At 43.4% G+C, this 22,018-nt stretch overlaps 1 protein-coding gene across 1 annotated transcript in view; it reads left to right on the top strand.

Annotated features, from left to right (window-relative positions):
• Window positions 1-22,018, top strand: part of LOC138262057 (serum paraoxonase/arylesterase 2-like) — a 197,773-nt gene that overhangs the window by 154,507 nt on the left and 21,248 nt on the right. The window contains exon 8 of the mRNA XM_069211746.1: window positions 2,688-2,816. Within this exon, the coding sequence (XP_069067847.1) occupies window positions 2,688-2,816 (129 nt within the window). The remainder of the gene's footprint in view (window positions 1-2,687; window positions 2,817-22,018) is intronic.

Below are 22,018 nucleotides of genomic sequence, written 5' to 3' on the forward strand. Positions count from 1 at the left end.
AACCGGTAAAAGTGCAATTAACTGAGTAACAAGGTCGATAGTATGCAAAGCGCTCGACTTCTGCCCAGCGAGATCGCGCTGCGAAAATAGAGAAAAAGTAGTCCACAAACCAGATGGGAAACAGCAAGCCTCGCATGATTTCTGTACTTGGTCACTGCGCTCGAGGAGGGCTAACCACCAGAAAAGGCATGACGCATGTGTGCCTTCCACTAATCATAGAAAGTGGATTCTAACAGTCAAGCCAACGTGCCAATGAAAGAGACTGACGTGACGTAGACAGGGCTCCGAGCCCTTTTCTAATACCTAAAGCGTCTCGCTAGCAATACGCATGCGCGAGTGTTTGCGAAGCAGGCTCAGCCCCAATAAAATGCAGTTTTAATGCCAGTTAATAAAATAGCTTGCTCATAACAGATTTTAACTATACCTGCTTTAGAAAACATACAAAAGACACCATCCCCCGTTTTCATCTACCTTCTCTGAAAACTAAGATATAACCAAAATTCCCCGTAATCTACCGGGACAGCTGGTGGAATACTGGCAAATCCAGGCAGCCTGGTCACCCTAGATCACAAACACACAGGTTAAAGAATCCACCACCCAGCAAAGCCAACCACTTGGAAAGCCTACTGCTGGCAGGCCACAGTAAGGTGGCACCCTTCCAAGATTCTACAGCCAACAAATTTTCCCAAACATACAGTCTGAACATTACTAGTGTTAAGCTCATTACAAGGCACCCCGGTTTTGTACAAGTCACTTTAATTTTCTGCATTCCGTTCTTTATTTACCCATATTTATTTTTCCCCAATTTGTTTCTACAAAGCAATTTAATAAAACATTATGCTACAATGGATATTTCCACATTTGTTTAGGATTTTAAAAAAACACACTTCAATAACTGATGGCTAATCAGTACTTATTCAATTCACAAATGAAAATATCACTGCTGTAAAATCATACGCACCTATTAAGTTTTTTTTTTTTTAAAGCATTATTAGAAGCCTTGTAAATACAGAGAAACGTGATTTTTCTGTACGCCATTTGCTAGACTATTTAAATTGTAGCCTAGAGGATTGAGTTAATCGGTAAAATAGTAAAGGATGTAAGACCGAACTCTACAGAACTCAACATGTTGCGCATTTCGAGGCTGGCTGTAGAACCACTGATCAAAGGCTTGTTTTTGATAATAAATCATTCCTGGACTGGAGCAGCTCATGCAGCCTCAAATGAGGCTCGGTATCGCAGTAAACTACTAGAGACAACTTTCAACTAACGGTATTGCATACCAAGGCCCCTGACCATTATCCTAGCTAGACGGAAGCCACCAATTACCAATCACTTATTCCATCCTCCAAGATCGTATATGCTCGAAAGAAACAATGCGGTTAGTAATCTGAGCTATTTGCTGCAAAATGTTGCAGAAGTACAATATACCTGTAAACTATTAAGTAAACAGTGTATCGATATATCTCGACACAGTAAACAAATCCAGGGCTGTGCAAAATTCCACAAATAAAGTGAAAAACGAGTATTCATGCTGTATGTTAGTGAGAAATGCATCCCCGCATATGTTTTCGACACAGGCGCATGTTGCTTTAAAAAACAGCGCAAAGTTTTGCCATTCGCATTCTTACCCTACTCGTGCACGTAAATTGTGCCACAAACGCTTCGAGATTACATCATGTGGCATAATGTAATTAAAATCGCTTAACAGACATAACACAAAATTACGCCAGCCTAACAGTTTCATCCACAGGTAAATACGATATCGTTCAACTCCGCCTTTAAACGGACGGGAGTCCTTGGTACAAAAGATGCCAATATTTAGTAAGCGGGAGGTTCTGAAGGATTCGACAGTTAACGGAGCATATCTTTCAGATTGCCTGACTTTGGTCACAAACTGGCTACTTTTTAAGCACCGTTTGCCTTTAAACTCCATTTAAAAGCACAATGAAACAGCCATGTTCATGTGTAGATACCACATGAACAAACTGCTGCTATTGAATGAAAACGCGGGTTCCCAAAGGAAAATAGAGAAAAAGTAGTCCACAAACATGACGTGAAACAGCGAGCCTCGCATGTTTTCTATACTTGGTCGCTGCGCTCGAGGAGGGCTATCCACTGGAAAAGGCATGACGTATGCGTGCCTTCCACTAATGAAATCAAGCAGATTCTAACAGGCAAGCGCACGAACCAATGAAAGACACTGACGTCACGTGGACGGGGCTCCGAGCCCTTTTTAATTCCTAAAGCGTCTCGCTTAGCGAAACGCATGCACAAGCGACTCAGGGTCGACCCTAAAAAGGCACTTATTTTCTTCCGCAGCAGGACTGTAAACGAAGTGGATTGGCGGCTGAAATTTGTAGTTACACCCCAGGGTGTTCTGGGAAGTGTTGTTTTTTGCTTCTAACTTTTGCTGTTGATTAAATGAAAGAAAGAAAAGCATAATGCTTGCCTCCGGTCCTGATATAGAATTAGTTTTTAGAAAAAAATATTTTCGGAGTAGGCTAAACCACCATTCCAGTGGTTGCATGGAATGCTATAAAGATTACCATCAGGTATGTGATGGTCCAGAAAGGGGCAAGTAGATTTGCTCCAGTGTAGCAATGCTATTCTGGAGTAAAGAGGTCATTCACATTATCAAAAGATATTGAAGAATTATAGCAATTATTTTTATCTTTTCAAACTAGGTGCTGCAAGTGAATACATATTTAGATAATTTATGCTTGGATCCAATAACAGGAGATATTTGGTCAGGATGTCATATGGATGCCAACAAAATAATGAATTACGATCCTGAGAACCCTCCTGGATCAGAGGTAAGTATAAAAAGAATACAGTATTAAAATTGTGTGTGTACCATAAAGCAAGCATGTTTTTAAAAATGTGGGAATGACTGTGTGTAAGTGAAACTGCATATCTTATTGGTCAAAGCAATTCATTTAAAATCTGCACTTCTTCCGAGCAGCACCTTAAGAAAGCAAACGTGGTAAATGTACACCATTCCTCCCATAACATTGAGTCCTTCAGCTGCCTGAGTTAGATTTTTCAAATATACAAGAATGACAGCTGGTTGGGGCTGGCCTGTTGGCATATGGGGTAGCGTGTAAACCTGTTCTTTCCTTGGGACATTTTTATACAGAATAAGTTAAAACTATTTTCTCAGCCATTCGGAAGATGAAGGCTCCGTGATACAGGGACCGTTTCCATTGAGATGGTTCTGACAAAGTGTGTTCTAAATACATTATGCATTCAACAAAAATTTTAAGTACACTGCAACATTAAGTGATGTTCCCTTGCATCTAAATCTCTGAAAGAACAATCGTACATTTTAGGTATGAAATCATTCTGTCTTTCTCTCACACGTCTTCACACTGGAAGCTTATTCATAAAGAAAAGGTGTTAAGATTTTTTAGGCAAATAAGAACTTCCAATGCAGGTCAAGCTATTGAAAAGAAAATATAGCTTTCTTTGATAGCATAGGAAGTTTTGCGTCATGAGAAGTTTTGCGAATAGTCAGGAAGTAAACATTTAGGGCTATATGTACGAAGCCATTTTCCCTTTGACACAGAATGGGAAAAACCCTTAGATACATCTGGCCCTTAAGCTGTATTGAATTTGCAAGCATTAGCAAGATACCCATGTGCATGTTATGCAGTTTTTAGAAGAAAACATTTTGTTTAATATGCAGCGATTATTTAGAACTATAATCGACTCTTACAAATTATTGTTTAATGCATTTTTATTTTTTGACTATCTCTATCAGTTGTATTGTGTTCATTGCCCTGAAATCCATTTGATGCATACAATATATCCACTGTTGCGCACAAACTATTTGGTTTGCACACCATGATTCAAAAACTACCGCACTAGGGGCCAGATGTAGCAAGCAGTTTTGCCCATTCTGTGTCTATGGTAAAATATGTTCGTACTTATGGCCCTAGGTTTCAGTGACGGGAATCCTTTTAACTTTTCTTAGGGTTTTCTGTTATTTTTTTTTTTTTGTGGTTTATGTAACCTTCAAACAGCAATGTTTACATACCCTTACTTGCAAAAACACACAGCAACTGTTTTTTCAGTGTATACAAAGTACGTTACCTTTATTTCAGGCAAGGCAGCCTTGACAATTCTTCAGTTAAGACTGGAATATTGTTGGAATATTGTCGGATATGTTGCGCTTTTCTTAGTGGCATTCTGTGTGGTACACTGCTGTTAGGTGCATTCTTTATTCTGTCAATAGGAAGCTGTCGCCTGCTCACAAGATTTTACCTGGAGGAACAGTTGTTTTATAGGAGGCTGTTTTTATTGAGTGTTGGGCAACCACAGAATGTTTTTTCGTTAGGTAGGTGATGTCTTGCTTAAAAGTGACTTGCAATCTGATGTTCAAATATCGGTGGTTTCTGGAATCAACATCTCCAATTAGTGCATGGTGATGGTTTGATGATGGTATTTCAGAGCATGATTGAGTCTAGAATTGAATGTGTGTTGTTATTGAATTCTAAATTTGATTTAAGCTTGATGTGTGGTATCTGCACATTAAGGTGGAACTTTGTTTAATTTTTGGAATAAATAATTGAAAAGTTAAAATAACTAAATTGGCGAAATAAGGCAATATAGAAGATTGTTAGCAGTTTTCTCCAGATGATATAACTGAAACATTCTCAGAGTTAGGAGATACAATAGGCCTCCACTTTATACAAGCTCTTTCACCTGCTATCTTGTGGTTTTGTTTCCTTTCCTGTGTCCAAGACGGTAATTTATTTGATAAACTGCACAGTAGATTGCTGCTTGTGATGCAGTAGGTGAGCAGTGTAGAATTGCAGCTTTAAACAGAACTGACTGGTAAACCCAGATTGAGGGGAGAGGGAGTGAAGAGGCGAGGAGAGCTCAGCTCATCATGGTCAGCAGTGGCATTTTGAGCAGTTGGGATCTCTGCACTGTTTTAGTTTGCTATGGAATATTCCGTGTTGCAGAGAGGTAATGCTAAGAATTACTGTTTGTTGCATTTTTATATATGTATTTGTAGGATGCTGGCTTTTTACATAGTGTTCCATTGTAAGGGCACGCCGTGCAAAAAGTCCTGACAACTCCAATTTGGTTTACAGGGCTTACTTTAATAATCCCAGGTGCTCGATTTGTGGTAGTGTGGTCAAGCAGTTTAGGCTTATCAGAGGGCAGTGTTACTCATTTGTTTCACACACAGAATCAAGAAATGGTACACACACACTCAAAAAGGCATGTCAGACCAATTTATAAAAATAACACAGATTTATATATAAATGTAGACACCAAGATCACCAAAATCAGGTAAGAACTTTCAGCATTAACAATTGTAAAAGAAACCATTAAAAATGACAGTTCTTGAAGCATACGCCTCAAACGCGGTAATGGTTTCTCATGGAGAAAAACACATTTCCTGCATACAAATACTTGCAAGTTTTTGTCAAAGGGTCCTTTTAGAAGATCCAAAGATATACCAGCAGTTTGGGTTTACCTTCCCTGGTGTGGCCGGGTAAAGAGGTGCCAGTTGCCCTGGTAGCCTCAAGCGCTACAGTGGTAGAAATTTAAACAGATCAGTCAAATCAACCATACTGCATAAGGGGACTTGGGGACAAGTTTGACAGAACCCCAAGTCATGAACCCGGGCTGTGGGGCTCAGGTGCCGAGGAGCTTGGCTAGGTGGTCACTGGCGTTGGAAGCTGTCATGGTTCTTGGGTCAACCTGAAGGAGGAGCGAAAACGAGACAGCAGTGACACTCTCGGTGTTGGCCTTGTCGGTTCTGAAGTCCCTGAATGGCAGGTTAGCTTTTGCTGCGGTGGTATCTGGGCTGGACTTTTAAAACACCTAAGTACATCATTTTCCACCTGTTCTGGTGCCAAATGGGCCTCGGAGCAGGGGGTGGCGTTCTCCAGGTCTAGGGAGAAGCCATGGTTGCATATCAAAGGCTTTGAAACCTTTGGCCTTGATAGGCTAAACCACCAGCCATCCTGTTGGAGGAGGTGTGATCACCTTCCGCTGGAGCAAGCATTTTTTCTGGCCTCTGAGAGCACATGCTCTTACCTTCAAGGGGTCAAACTCCTCTGTGGTGGCAGACTGATCAATACCAGTCAGCCAGCACCCTAAGGAGCCTAGTACTTTTTCAGGGGGCACCTCTAAGGTGCCCTCTGGGTGCATGTCATGATACATTTGGGACTGTCATCAGTACGGATTCCTTAAGATCAGGTGTTTGATACCAGACACAAGTATTTTCAGTGAAGCCATTATGTAGTGGGTAACCCGTAATCACCAGGGCCCGATACATGGCCTCAAAATGGCTTTCCAATCACTTGAAATGTCTAGAAATAGAACTAGGCATCACAGGGGTACATCTGCTCATGTACAGGTGCCATCACATGTAGTATATTGCACCCTGCTTTAGGGCTCGAAGGCCTGCTGTAGGGTTGATTTACACATAGTACATGCAGTGGTAGTGGGCATTTCACATAGGGAGTGTGTGCAATTTTGTGTTTCCAAAATAGTTTGGATCATTTCACTCATCCTGCAATGGCCGCCTGTATGTGTTTGAGTGTGGGTCCCTTAGGATGGCATGATACATGCTGCAGTCTTTAGGGACCTTCTTCAATACCCATGTCCTAGGTACCATTTACTGTCGACTTACAGGGGTGCTAATGTCCTTGCTAATTTGGTTACAATTGAATATTTGTTACTTTTTAAGAAAAGTGCACTGGCACTGTTAGCAGGGGCCCAGAGCACTACCTATCAACATCCAATCCACTAAGCAAAAAGTGAGAGTGACAATGTTAAAAATGGGCACCTTCACACAGTATTTATTTAGTAGTGTTATATAACATTGTTGTGCCAAAAGACATTAGTGCATTTTTAGCAAATAAAGGCAGGGAGCTTTTTGACTCAGATGAAAGATGGGAGTTTTTAGACATTTTTAAAGGAGAAGTGGCATGGGTTTGGTTAAGGTTGTTCGGAGGGGGAGCACCAGGAGGTATTTGCTGCTCCAGAGAAAATGTGGTGCAGTGCTTAAGAAGTTGTAAATTTGGGTGTCTCAAGTTAAGGAGAGATTTTGCTCTTAAGAGCTCTTGGGCCACCTACATTTAGTGAGCATGTTGTACAGTTAAGGAGTTCATTTTAAGTGGATGGCTATATATGCAAAGCAGCAGATCTTGAATGTAATTATTGGTGTGATAATGAGCTATTTCTTTAAGCACCAGTGAAATGTAGTCAGTCATTTTTAAAGATATTAATAGACTGGTCATTGAAAGAAGGACTGCCTTGCAGGGGCCGTTTTGAGGTTGGAGGGGGAACCAACAAGAACTGCATTGCCATAATCTGTAGTGAGACGAATAGAGCATGAGCATGAATTTTCAATTGTCATTTTGGTTTCTAGAGAACGTAGATATAAGGTTTCTCATTTGGATATTGCATTAAAGTGAGGAATAAGAGATTGTCAAACACTGGAAGGTTGAATTCTTAAACCTCGAAAAGACACCTCAATTTCACGCCTATAGGTGTATGGGTTAGGGGTGGTGCTAAACCTCCAATTCATGAGTCGGTGTATCCCTCCCAGGCAAGGAGGCAGCAGGTAGCAAGACAGGCAGAGCAAAGTAGGAGTCCAGCAAAGCCCACAGAGTTCCAGCAAAGTGACAGTCCCTTCAGCGCAGCCGTCCTTCTTCATGGCAGAGTATCCTCTGGTTCAGAAGTGTACTTGTTTAGTGGAGTTGGAAGTCAAGTTCTTATACCCAGTGGTGCCTTTGAAGTGAGGATGACTTCAAAGTGGGACTTTCAAGTACACACCCGTCCTCCCTTTACTGCCCTGGCTCCAAACACACTGCAGGGGGTTATGCAGCTCTTTGTGTAGGGACAGGCAGAGCCCTATTCAGGTGCAAGTGTCAGCTCCTCACGCTGATCTAACTCCGGATGGCCCATCAGCCTGGTGATAGGCCAACAGAATGTAAATGGCACACTTCAGCTACGTTTGTGTGTGACTGCCTCGAGTAAATGCACAAAGCCGAGCTGTCTCCCAACCCAGACATGTATTGGAGACAGGCAGCAGACATGCAGGGCTTAAGAGCAGAAGAATGACAAATTCCTAAATGTTTATGTATACGAAGAGAAGGGCAGTGGACTATAAACCAGTGTGGCTAGGCCAATATAATTAAATACAAAAAGAAAAAGCCAGCACTGGAAAGATTTAAAGACACATTATTTAGAAGTCCATGGGAGCGCAAATGAATTACCGCTCCCAATATTTAATTCCCAATTTTGTACAATCAACTTCAAAAACATTTTGACGTTAGACACGTCTAACGTCAACATATTGGAGTTTGCACAATTTTTTTTAGGTGCACAAACCTACCTTGCGTCAATGAGATGAAAGGTAAGCGTTCCCATCTAATAGATGGTGCTAACCCCATAGCCCCATATTTATCCCCTGTGCTAAAATGACGCATGGGTGAGAGGAGGGGCTAAAAAATTGTGCAAAGCTTGCTTTGCAACATTATTTAACACCTGGGTCAGACCAGGCGTTAGGGGACCTGTGGGCCTATTTCCATGGTTAAACACCATTGAATGGGTCCACCTGTGCCCTCCTCAGGCCGCAGGAACACCCCCACCGACCCCAGCAGTACACCAGAGGATGAGGGACCCAAGGTGCTCAAATCTTATTGTTAGCAGTATGCTTGACTAGGGAAGATTAGCCTTTTTCTGATATTTGTGAGCGAGGCTACATCAATTGAGCTCTCAAGCAGAGCCGGCCTGCTAAAGCACATCCCTCTTTTTTTTTTAATCACCACCTTTTGATTTGTTGTTTTTGACAGCGGAGCATAGGTCAGATAGGAAGGGGATTACAATGCGAGGGAAAGCTGGAAGAAGAGGTGCTGAAAGAAGTGAACAAATTACCAGCAACTCACCATATGATAACCATCTTGACTTTGCTATATTGCTTGAGAAGGATGGCCAGTGTGTGAAGATGTGTTGGTTAGTGTCTTACCTCCTCACCCCCATTGTCTTCGCTCTGGGGCATGATGTTTATGGAGATGAAAATTGTGAGGGTTTGGAATGGTCACTTTTCCCAGAAACCCCCTCTTCACACTGTATTGTCTGATCCCTCACCTTTTGTATAACAAGTGCTGAGCAGCACCTCCTTTTCAAATAAGTGGCAGCGGTGAGACAATTATAATCAAGACATGGAAGCATATTTGCTATCACCACAAATTGTGATCTGTGATCTTTCATTTCTCCCCTCACTCTCCATAAATGTGCACACATAACACCTTTCATTGAAATACATATTTTTCGGAAAAAATGCCCATGTCTTCCGTGCCTCCATAGTCCATTACGTGAAACGATGTCTTAACAAACTTGTCAGGCATTTTAATCATTTTAATTCAAAGTAATTTGTGATGGATCCAGTAAATGTTTTACAAAATGTGGAATTCAGATCAAGACATTTCGTCAATTTGAGTCCACTTTCTTAGGTGATATTCATCATGTGATAATCCCAGGTCAGTGGGTGTAGGATTATTTTTATTGGGGGAAAAGATGGTGATCTATGTAGTCCTCATCGGATTAAAAAATATGGCTTGTCACATACTTGAAGCAGTTTTTTGGCTTGGTCTATAAATCTCAGCGATTTGTTGCTGCCATTCACATATACAAAGTCTAGAATGATATCAGGCAGTGTGAGTGCGATGCAGGAACAACAAATTATAGTATGCTGTAAGTATTACCCACTTAATGTCTTAAAACAAAAAATCCACTTCCTGGATATTCATTCATTAGATTTGATGGTTGCTACTCACTCTTTTTTTTGTAGTAAAATTAGGTTTCATTGTCCCTCACAATTATTGGTATATTTCATTGCTTTAATGTATAGAATAATTATGAAACAGTCAATATTATACTAATTGACATTTTCAGATAATTGTCCCGTATATATTGCACAGTTCTCTTCAGTTAGGCAATGAAACATTCTCAATAATGGGGCAAGTGAGGACATTTCATTCATCCAATTTTTAATTTACATATTTGATGACGATTTAGAGTTTCTAAGTAGAGGGGTTTACTGCCCATATTAGCTCTAACAAGTCATTTTTCCTAAAAGGAGTCGGGGGGGGGGGGGAAACTGTAGAAAGGTTGATGAAAATTGGCATTGCCAGAATCAATTTGATTTCCTGTCTCAAAACCAAGGAAACATTTTGGAAAGTGAATCTGCTTCCTGACATCCAACATTCATGTGAAAAAGATTAGCACAAGTAGCCTTGTTTCTGTCACATGAGCTGTAGTTTAAATTCAGTTTCTGTATCTTTAGAGGAAACCAATGACATCTCATTGTGCGTGAAAATTGTTTCACCACATAGATTACATTTTGGGATCTTTCCCAAATATTTAGGCCAATTGTGAGAGGGGTTTTAATATCTAGCTCTTTATCCCCAGTCATACCTGTGCTTTTAAGGGATATATATTGTTATCCAAAGTATATATATTTCACAGAGTTGGACTTTACAACAGGAAGGATTCATAAACAAGTCAGATAGGGTAGATATTAGATTAAGCGAACTACATAATACTTGTATAGAAAGGGAAATTGACTCTGCAGATTATTGAAAGAGGCAACCTTATTTTCCCACTGACCTTATCTTTAAATAAACTGTTGTTCTTAATTGTCAAATTGTAATGGAATCTTTTACCAAAATAATGATTTTTTAAAAGTATCCCCAAGTGATAATATTGAGAATAATCTTCAATTTAATTTTAAATTTGAGCTAAGGTGGGGGAACATCAAACATGCAGTTTTAACTGGATTTTGACCATCACAGCTCTGACAAGAACCAATGTGAACTAATGTGAAAAGGCTTCCTTCTTGAGAAAGACCCAATTAGGCGTTTCTGGGACATCTGGGTTCAACAAGTGCCTAGCATTAAACAATTTGTATTCCCAGATAATAAACATTACCACATGTAATTTAAACGGCCTGATTTAGGACTAGGTGGATGGGTTACTCTGTCACAACAGTGACTGATATCCCATGTGCTGAAATTTAAATGGGATATAGATTTCGGTGGACAGGGTATCCATCGCCGTTGTGGTGGCGTAACCCATCTGTCGAGTTCAAAATCAGGCCCAAAATCATCAATAGAAGTGTGAATGTTAAGTTTTGTCAAGATAGAGTTGGCCTAAAAATTGGGTCCAAGAGAGTGTTAAGAAATAACTGTCCCCTAATTTTGTTAAACTGCCTGTACAAATAATGCTAAGGTTTTAAAGAATCTTCGACCAAAGGTTTACCTTTAATCTTTTAGGTCTAGCTCATTGACTGATGCATAATTTGTCCAATTTTCCATTGTCAAGTTCATATTTAAAGTAAATCTGATTTGTTTATTTTTTGTAACTAATATTCCTTTATGTATAATTTCCTGTGACCCTCAATAAAACTGAAGATGTTCATTATCTATTTTATTAACCATTTTTATTATGAGTTTCAGACTGGATTTGGCCCAATTAATGACATATACTGAAATAGAGCCAAGCAATGCAGTTAGCTGGAAACTAAGATTCAGTTTTTCAATTGGTTAACAGCATATTATCTGCAAACAGTGTTATTTTACTTATAATAGAACCTGTACGAACTACTTTAATATCTGTGACAGCTCAAAGACTCTGGTTCAGGGTTAAATACTGGCTGCATCATTTGAGAGCAGGCCTTTGGTGTTATCACAAGTCTCTGCAATCCCCATAAATAGATAATAAATCATCTAAATATATTTTCTCAACACTTCCTAAACGTTTCTCCCATCTATGTTATGAAATGTCCTTGTGGCATCTAAACTCATCAATACATGATGGTCCCAACTATCATAAACAAAATCAAGATTAATATCTACCTAATACCGATATTCTAGTACTTCTTTAATTAGTGATCTGACTCTAGGTATCCTCATTTGTGTAAGTCATTCAAAGTCCAAGGTAATTTAAGCTATATAATGCATACAGTATCTCCTGCCATACATTATAAGGATGTTACAAGTCACCAAGGAGTTCCATAAACATGTAAAGGAACAAGGCAGAAGGCTGAAATCCTTTAAAAGGTTCTGGAACTCAGAGGTGACTTGCAGTCTCCTTATCATGTATGTAAATGGGTACTTTATCCCATATAATATGTGCTCACCATCACCTTTTCCTCAAACCACTTAATACCTTGGTGCATAGCTCTTTCATATAAAAGGGCAAGCATGTTTGCAAACATGGAGGATAAAAATAAAATCTCATGTGCGACAGTAAATACATCGAAAGCCTTGTAGATATTTGTTGCAAACAGACGTTAAAAACAGTTCAATACAAGTCATTTAAAAATAAGAAAGCAGATGTCCGCACTCGGGGGCAACTAGAAAGGGGCAGATGTGCTGGGCTTGGCTCCAAGCATGGCGGGGGTGCCCTATTGAAACAACATAGAGTTCCCACACCATCAATTGGGAGCCAAGTTTAATCTCCGACTGACTGGCACTGTAGGGCGGTGTAAGTGAGAACAGTGCCAAAAGAGGCTGGCAGCTAGCATGGCTTGAGCTACTGAGGGGCCCACAGGAAACAACCCACAGGTGAATTAGAGCAGCTGAGCGCAACCAACAGTGAAGTGTGCTCGGTGAGTGGCAGAGTTCAGGATACTGAGCCCACGAAGCAAGCCCACCATCAAATAGTCACGCTATATACACCCAGACTGCTGCCGTGGAACTCCTCTCGGACGAGGTTCTGGAGAACACAGTGAGGTAACTGACAGGCCAATGCGTGCCTCTAAAGTGCCTCTAGGTAGGCTGTGGACCCCCTCCTTTCTTTTCCCCTTGTTTAAGCGGCCTGAATTGTTTGCTTTGAAAACCTGTTTGCGAGCTGTGAGTGTGACAGGTGGCACAGGAGCCCAAGTGGAAGTCGTTCATCAGACTAAGCTCAGCAGCTTTGCACTCCCCAGATAGGTTGGCGCCCATGCATAGCGAGGGCTCAGATACACAAGTCCCTGCAGGCTCATTGTCCCCAGAAAAGGAATCCCTCACACTGCAAGACATAATGACGACAATTCAGGGAGTGCGTGTCTCTCTGGAGGCCAGAATTGACTCTGTAATAATGTAAGTAACACAAGTTAGAGCAGACCTGAGAAATATGGGAGCCCGTATCAAAGAAATAGAGGACTCCATGGCCTCCTTCAAGGTAGATACTGTGGCACTAAAGGCAGAGGTCAACACATTGCAAGCTACTACAAGGACACTGGATGCCAGACTGGAAGGCTGTGAAGGCTGATGATGGAGCACTAACATTTGAATAATTGGGGTGCCCAAACGGGCAGAGGGCCCATATGATGACCTATTTGAAGAGGACTTTGGGCCAGATGCACAACCATTTTGCTTTGCGATTTAAAAAAAAAAATATGTTTGTTTGGTTTTGGTGAGTCGCAAATTGGAAGTCGCAAAATAAATGTACAACAGTCTCAACGACACTGTTTATGTTTCGCAAATGGGTCACAAGGGATCTGCCTTATTAATATTCATGAGGCAGGTCACAAATTGCAACCCATTTGTGAATGGCAACAATCGCAGACCACCATGTCAGTGACTACATAGTCAATAAAGCAATTTTTTAAAACGCAGCCCGTTTTCCTTAAAGGAATACAGGATGCATTTAAAAAACAAAGATCAAAAGTTACCTTTTCATTTTTTGAAAGTAGGCAGTGGTGCATGGAAAAATGTTGGCACCCACGTTCAGAAAAGGGAAGTGGTCCCTTAGCGACCCCTCCCTGTTTAAGAAAGGGTTACCACCAATTTGAAATTGGTGGTAACTGCAGTAGTTTGGCGACTACATTCACGGTCACACAACAATCATACATGGGCCTGCGAGTTGCAATTAGGCAGGGACGCCCTTGGAACGCCCTTCCTAATTGCTAGTTGCAGTCTGTATTTTGCGAGTTGGTAACATGACCGCAGAAACTGTAATCGCCAATGATTAGTCTTTCCGTGGTGGTGGTGGCGGCAGTCAACCTGAGGACCATGACAACTTTGAAGTCCACTACTCGCAGGTGCTGTGGAGACTGAACTCTACATGTGTACTCCATTATGTGAGAACTGCTCCTCTAAGAGATTGCAGAACTCTGCAACAATCTGAACATAATTGGTAAACTCTCTTCATCCTATTTCAGGGGGATTAGGGCAGAGAACCCCTTTGTTTTTGGCCGTAGCCTCCTACTGTTTACTGTTGTGTGTTGGGGCGATGGGCACTCCGCAGAGTTGGGGATGCAGGTATTTTCTGGTCCACTGTGAAGGGTGGCAGGGATGGGGATGTTTGTACCTTTTGTTGACTTTGTCCTTGATGCACCTTGCGGGCTCCACTACCATGTCACAGCCAAGATCAAGCATTGTGCTAGAAAAAATCCTCTTCTCTCATATATTGCTCCTCTCACATAGGAATTAATGACAAACGCACTAATTGCTAGTAGCTTTAGGGTGCTATCATGGAATGCCAACAGATTTGGAGACAAAATAAAATGAGGGGTGGTTGTACAGTACCTTAAGAGACATTCAGTAGATATGGTTTTATTACAGGAGACACACCTCCAGGGCAGCACTTTTAGGGCACTGGATAGATCTGGCTACCAGATAACAGCCCACCTGGGTTACACCTCAGGCTGCGGAGGTTAGGTATTCTCCTAAGCAGATCCTAACCCCTCATTGTACACAATATTTCATCTGACACAGGAGGTACGTAGCGGTTTTAGGAAGTTGGGAGGGCTAGGTACTCAATATAATCTCGGTCTGCATCCCTCCTAGACTTCACGACACAGTGCTCCCAGAGCTCAGCGCCCTCCTACTTCATCTCCCTAAAGGCGGGATAGTGATGGGGGGTGTTTTTAACTGTGCCTTGTGTGACTATAGAGACTGACTCCCCCCTAGGGGAATGTGACCCACTCATTCTCCCCTGGTGGACTCTGATCCTTGCAGATGCATGACGTACCATTAGCACCACGTTACTGAAAGACCCACACCACTCAGGGGCTCTTAGCAGCTTCTCACGCATAGATAACATCCATACGCTGCCCACTCAGATCCCATGCTTTAGAGAGTTTCAACATCTTGCCAGAGGAATCTGATCACTCTCTGATTTGGGCGGTCTACGCCTAATGGATGAGCATGGCCTAAAATGCATAGTGTTCAACCCCTGCTACCTAAAAATACCCCACATTCACGAGAGCCACCTTGAAGCCACGGCAAGATACTTTGAGGAGAATGAAAATTCTGTAAGATCATCCCAGAGCATACAAGGCAGTCAAAGGGCCACAGACTCACTAATAGTAGGGCACAAGGAGGAAAAGAGAGCTAAGCTGGAGACATTGGCGCAAGAAATTCTTGAGATAGAGGCTATGTTCTCTGATGAGGGGCAGGAGAATCTAACACACCTATTGACATCTAAACAGACTGAATATAGGGGGGGTGGTAATGGGCATGGCTAGGGCCAGCTACCGCACAACTCAACACTGCTTTTACAAGGTGGGGGACAAAGAAGGGAAACTCCTGGCTTAGCTAGATAAGAGAAATGCAGCAAATCAATGCGTCCTGGAAATCTCACATGAAAAGGGGAACAAGTGAGGGACTGACCGGGGAGTGCAAACACCCTTTGAAACCTATTACAGGACTCTTCACTTGCTGATACGTACTGCGACTGCCGGTGAGTGTTGTGAGTTATTGACTAACAGACCGCTCCCAAAACTCTTGGAACCCCATTAGATACGTCCTCTAACAGGAGATCACAGAACCTGAGGTAATACAGGGGAGCCAAGCCTTTGCCGCTGGCAAAGTGGTGGGCCCCAGTGGCCTACATATAGAACTATACAAAGTCTCTGCACCCAAGATCGCACCTTATCTCCTGCGAATGTTCACTGAATCCCGTGAAAGGGGCTTCCTGCCCAGAGGTCGGAGGCAAGCTACATAAAGAGGGCAAACCACCAGAGCATTGTGCCCCATATAGGCCTCTCTCACTATTAGACATAGAGACGAAATTCTTGGCCAAGCTACAAGCCACCAGGTTGATCCAAGTCGTTGGTACCCTGGTAATCCAGATCAATCCAGCTTGATGCCTGGCAGGAGGATCTCCCTCAACCTGCAGTGCGTCTATGGGGTCCCAGGAGATGCATTGTGCCTCTGAGAGGATGCGCTTTTACCCTTTAGACATGTGAATGGCCTTTAACACTGTTGGATAGCCATTCCTGTCTGAAGTCCTAGCCAAACTGGGCCCTGGCCCATATTCCATATCACGGGTGAGACTGATCCACTGGCCCAGGTGATGGTGAACGGGCCCCTTCCTTAATCTATGACGTGAATGGGGCAGGGATGCTCGCTTTCCTCCTTAATATTTGCCCTTGTTCTCGAATCCCTGGCAGCCTGTTTTGGAGGTGATCACCTGGTTAGAGTTCTGGAGATGGATGTAAGACTGGGAGGACAGAGTCTCTTGCTATGCTGACGATATTTTACTCTGCATTTCTGACCCTGCACATACCCTTGATAGAGTAATGCATATCCTGGATATGTACTGCCAGCACTTAGGATACACTAATAAGTGGGACAGGTCCCTCATCTACCCCCTGCATGGGCAGGTACTGTGCCTACCCAGTGCAACAAGGGTGGTGGAGGTGGTCTTGCATCACCAAGGGGTATAAATCACCACTGACGCTAAACACTTCCATACACATAATTTTGAACATCCACTCGGACACATCTGAATAGATATCTGCCACTGGAGAGAGCTGCCTCTATCCTTGCTTGGGAAGGCGGCCCTATTCAAAATGATGGCTCTGCCCTGATTCCTCTATGCATTAGAGGACACGCCATATGTGGTTTCACACTCCTACTTCCAACTCCGGACACAACTCTGGGATGCGGGTCCACCCCAGAGAGCCCTTAGGAAGTTGATGAGGAGCTGGTATGATGGGGACATTGCGCTCCTTGACATACAAAACTATTACTGGGTGGCACAACTCATGGTTGTCAATCACTGGGCTCATGCACCGGAGGGGGAGCCTGCCTATCGTATGGATAGAATGGTCATGAGACTTGGGGCTACCTTTCGGTCATATATGGAGGGTCACGCTTTGCTGCTTTGCCTACTCTGACATCAGTCACACTTTCACTCTGGCACACAGCACTTAGGGCCTTGGGATGGCGGGGAAAGATCACACAGGCTACACTCCTCTGGGGTGCTGCTCAATTAGACCTCTCTAGGGTGGGAGCTCTGTGGACTGAAAATTGGGCAATTCCATTAACAGACCTCCAACACGAGTATCAGCTGGCAACCACTGAGGTCTTTTGCTACCTGCAAATATGACATGCAGTACAACAAGCACTGCCCAAGGGCAACTCCCTGCATCCTCACCTCTCAAGGACAGGCTACTCGAAAAAAGGCATGCCCAGGAAAGTGATCTCCCTCACTTATTGCAAGCTGATGAATCAGCCCCCGACACACTCATTCACATGAGAGCACAATAGGATCGGGATCTGGAGGGACTGAAAAAATTATGAAGGGCTTGAGGCCCTGGCCTCCCCCTAGGAGGTGGCTATTCATTCCTGATTCCGTCTCATCCAATTGGAGCTTCTACACAGAAGGGTGTTATACCCTGGTCAAAATGGGTAGGAACGCCTCCCTGCTATGTTGGCTGAGGAGCTGCCTCGTTATGCATCAGTACTGGGAAGCAGTTGTCACCTGCATAAACTTGGTGTGCAGCAGCAACCAGATGGCCTCTGCAAAGTGATGTCCCCTAAATGTGTGGGATGCACATGATTTTTCCAGGATGGACCAACTGTCGGCGATCCTCGGATTAATAATTGCTAAGCGTAACACTGTATGAATGTGGAAGGCCAAACCGGTGCTTGTTGTAGGATTGGAAGAATGATAGCACTGGTCCATGTTGGCCGAAAGATCCATATATGAAGGAAGGGGTTGCCCCCACAACTTGGCTAAAATCTAGGGGAAGTGGATTGAAAGTAGAGGAGGACTTTGAGCCCCCATGTGGGTACAGTGTGTACGTTTCTGCATTTGGAGAGCCCTCCCACATAAACGCCTGCTGTACTATAATGGTAAGAGGGAGATGGGAGGAGGGGGTTCTTTTCTTTTTCCACATTTGTTGGGTTTAAGCAACACTGTAGGCGGTACCATGGTCTTTACATGTCTGATGTTTCTGTCAATTTGCATCTTCTCTGTTGGTTTATTTGCAATACAAATATTACTAAGAAAAAAAGAAAGCTGCAGTACCTCAGAACGTGTAGAAGCAAACATAAATTCTAGCTTTTCTCTAAGTAGTGCAAATTATAAACAAATTATCTAATAGTGAGTTTTAGCTGCAGATTCCTTACCTTGAAATTTCCCCAGGGGTCAGACTGGATCTGTAAGATTTTTCATGAGCAGTACTTTTGAGCACTGATAGATGGCATTGATGAGCTCTGCTTGTGCCGTCCATGCCAGAAATTACATCTGCAGCACCTATATAGGTGCCACCCAGGCACACAGAAGTTAGTTCTTTTCTTTCCGTGCCTGCCCATGCAGATCCGTAGAAGAGCAACCCATCAGTCACTTTTGGATTTAATTTTTTGTCAAAATCTTTTTGATGTTTTCCTCCTGGTGTGGCAGGAATATCACAAGAAGGCCGGCTTCAAGCCCTGTGGCACCTGTCATCGACTGATGTTTGCCTTTGGTGCCTCAAGCACGACCACAATCCAAAATCATTTTCCCACTGCTGTGCCATGATACCGAAGGCCTTGGTGGATCAATCCCTCAAGCTCATGGCGACTCAACATGTGATGCTGCAACGTTTGAGGTCATGGACGAGGGGAAGGTCCTGAGAGCAGTTGCTGAGTCGGTGGTTGTCGCCACATTCCATGTTGTCTGGCCATTCGGGTAAGTCTCAACACAAGAACAAAAAGAAGTCAAAGCGGTCTTCAACTTCTCCTCCTCCATTGGCTGACAAGACAAGGAAGCATCAGCATCCAAGGCAGCAGAGCCTGCATCTTGGCTGACTCCGTACCTCCCTGAATTTCCAGGAGTCGTAGTGACCCCTACCCACTTAATAGACTTTTATGGGGCTATGCGCCTTATATTTGGGTAGTCCAATCCCTTTGTACCTTGGGGACCAAGGGGTCAGCAGGGGCTCCTTTGATTCTGCACCAGCTTGGTGGTCCAGGCTTCTACTTCCCACATAAATCATGGAGCATTCCCTACTGCACCCCCTAGGCAGGGAATCCAAGAGGCTGGACACTTTGGGGAAGAACATGTTTTGTTCTGCCAGACTAACGCTGCTGTCTATGAACACCCCATGCCTTTTGGGCTACTGTTCCCTCACTCTGTAGAATGCAGTTGCACAGATGCTGCCAACAGTCCCGGAGGAGGTCAGGGTTGTGCTCTCTCAGGCTGTTGCCAATGGGAGAGATGAAGCAAAGTGCACCATCCACTGGGCAGAGCATTTTTGTCGATGGTGGCTTTGAGGTGCCACACCTTTTTGAGGACGACTGGCTCTTCAGGTCTTCTCCAGTGATCCCTGATAGACCTGCCCTTTGATGGCTCCAGTCTCTTCAGAGACAGGGCAGGTTCAGCATTGGAGCGCTTTGAGGACCCATAGCTTAACGGTCCTTGGGCCTTTCTATGCCCGGTCCCCCACATTCTGCCTTTGACTCCTTTCATGTCTACGATAAAGCTTCCAGTCAAGCAATTACCCTACCAGCCACCCTGCAGCACACGCTCCACAGTCTCTGCATGGCTGAGGGCGTGTTACTCACAGAACCCGTGGGTTGAGTAGCTAGTGGTCAAGTCAATCCACCACCTCCCCAGCAGCCGCAGCCTCTAAGCCCCCATAATCTGACCTTTTACCATCATGGACATCCAGTTAGTGTCAGTATTCGCCATCCCCTACACGACTGGCCATTCATAACTTCGGACAGATGGGTTTTGCAGATCATCTGAAGGGACTACTCCCTTCCATGAATGACCACCCCTGTTCTATGCCACTATCTTACAACAGGCTGACAGAGGATCATCTCTCACTTTTCTGCCAAGAGGTCATTGTCCTCTTGGCCAAGGAAGCCATACAGAGGGTGCTGATGCCAGAAGTAGGTTGTAGTTACTATTCTTGCTACTTTCTGGTGCCAAACAATAATGCAGGCCTTTGTCCTATCCTGGACCTGTAGCCCCTCAACTACAACCCCAGGATAGTAAAGTTCAATACACTCATGTTAGCTCAGGTCCTGTGTTCCCTGGATCCAGGAAACTGGATGCTAGCATTGGACTTGCAGGGAGCATAATTCTGCATTCCCGTCCTGCCTGCTCACTGGCATCACCTGTGGTTCACAGTAGGACACAAGCATTTTCAGTTTGAAGTGCTCCCTCTTTTGTCCTCTCCAGTGCCCCTTGGGTGTTCACCAAGGAGATGGTGGTGGTTGCAACTCATCTGTGGAGATCAGGGGTGGCAATCTTCCCTTATCTCGATGACTTACTGTTGAAGGCAGGCTCGCCCCAGACTGTCTCCCACCTCCAGACTAAGGTGGACCTCCTGCATTTGCTGGGTTTCACTTTAAGCATGCTAAAGTCACACCTGACTCCCTCTCAGCGGCTCCCCTTCATCGGAGCTGTTCTGGATGTCTTCAGTTTCAGACGTATCCTCCTGAATGGTGAGTCCAGGATATTCAGGCCGTGATATTGATATTTCAGCCTCGATCCTGGGTTTTGGTGGGACAGACTCTGAGACTTTTGGGACCCGTGGCACCTTGCATCCTGCTGGTAACACATGGGTGATGACATATGTGGTCTTTGCAGGGAACCTCAAGTTCCAGTGGGCATGGCATCAGGGTAATCTCCTTAACATGGTCCAGCTCTGAGAGGGAACAGGAAAATACCTGCAGCAGTGGCTAACAAACAGCGATTCGGTCGGTGGCAGAACCCTCTCCTCCCCAACCAGATCTCGCAGTGGTGACGGATGCATCACTCCTGGGATGGGGGGGGCCTTGTTGGAGAGGTGGAGATCAGAGAGGGAGCACAAGTTATAGTTACCTTAGCGCACAAGTTATAGTTACTTGAGGTAACTCTAAGTATAACTAGTGAATTTACGTTCAAAATGTGAGCCTGTAACCTTTGTTTTTTAAGTGAATTTGTGTGTGTGTGTGTGTATATATGTATATGTGTGTATATACACCACCACTCCAAGAGACGGGACCCAGGAATCCAGTTGCCACTTAATAACTGCGGAACACTTATCAGAACGGGTGGCTCCTGACCTCAAAAGTGGCTACACTTTAGAAATCCTATATAAAAGGAACCTGCAGGAGCACTCAGTGGGTTTCACAAATCAGTGTATTCCCCAGGTAGATGCATTTCGTCATAAGTCGCCTTTCTCAATGCGGGTCACATGCAGAATGTTAGCAAACAGGTCTTTATGTATGTCCAAGCTTTCTCCCATTGGATGGTTACTAATGGCCATCAAAAGCTGACTATTCGTATACCCTTCATTCAGCCGCCATGCCAAGTTTGCAAATAGTCCGCCTTTGATGACCATGAGTAACCATCCAATGAGAGGAAGCTTGGACATACTTAAAGACCTGTTTTTAACTGTATACTTTGGTTATCGTAAAAATGTTCCATGTAATTCAATTGAAATAATTTTGGGCTACGTGTATTAAGATTTTATATAATGATTTCCTTTGAATCACAATTAAGAAATTGCTGTTTCAAATGTATGAAACTTTTTTGAGTTTCACTTGTGATTCCTAGTGTGTTGCAGATAGACTTACCTCATGAATATGAATGAGGTAGGTCTCTATTTACAACCTTTTAGGAATTACAGGCATCACAGGGATAGTGGCTTGCCGGGGTCAGCAGACCACTATGTCTGTGATTGCTTTTAAATGAAGCAATATTTTTTTTTAATGCATCCCGTTTTCCTTAAAGTAAAATTGGATGAATTTAAAAAGAGAAAAGTTAAACTTTGAATTTTCATTTTTAATGA

The sequence above is a fragment of the Pleurodeles waltl genome, chromosome 10 (assembly GCF_031143425.1).
Source record: "Pleurodeles waltl isolate 20211129_DDA chromosome 10, aPleWal1.hap1.20221129, whole genome shotgun sequence".
NCBI lineage: Eukaryota > Metazoa > Chordata > Amphibia > Caudata > Salamandridae > Pleurodeles > Pleurodeles waltl.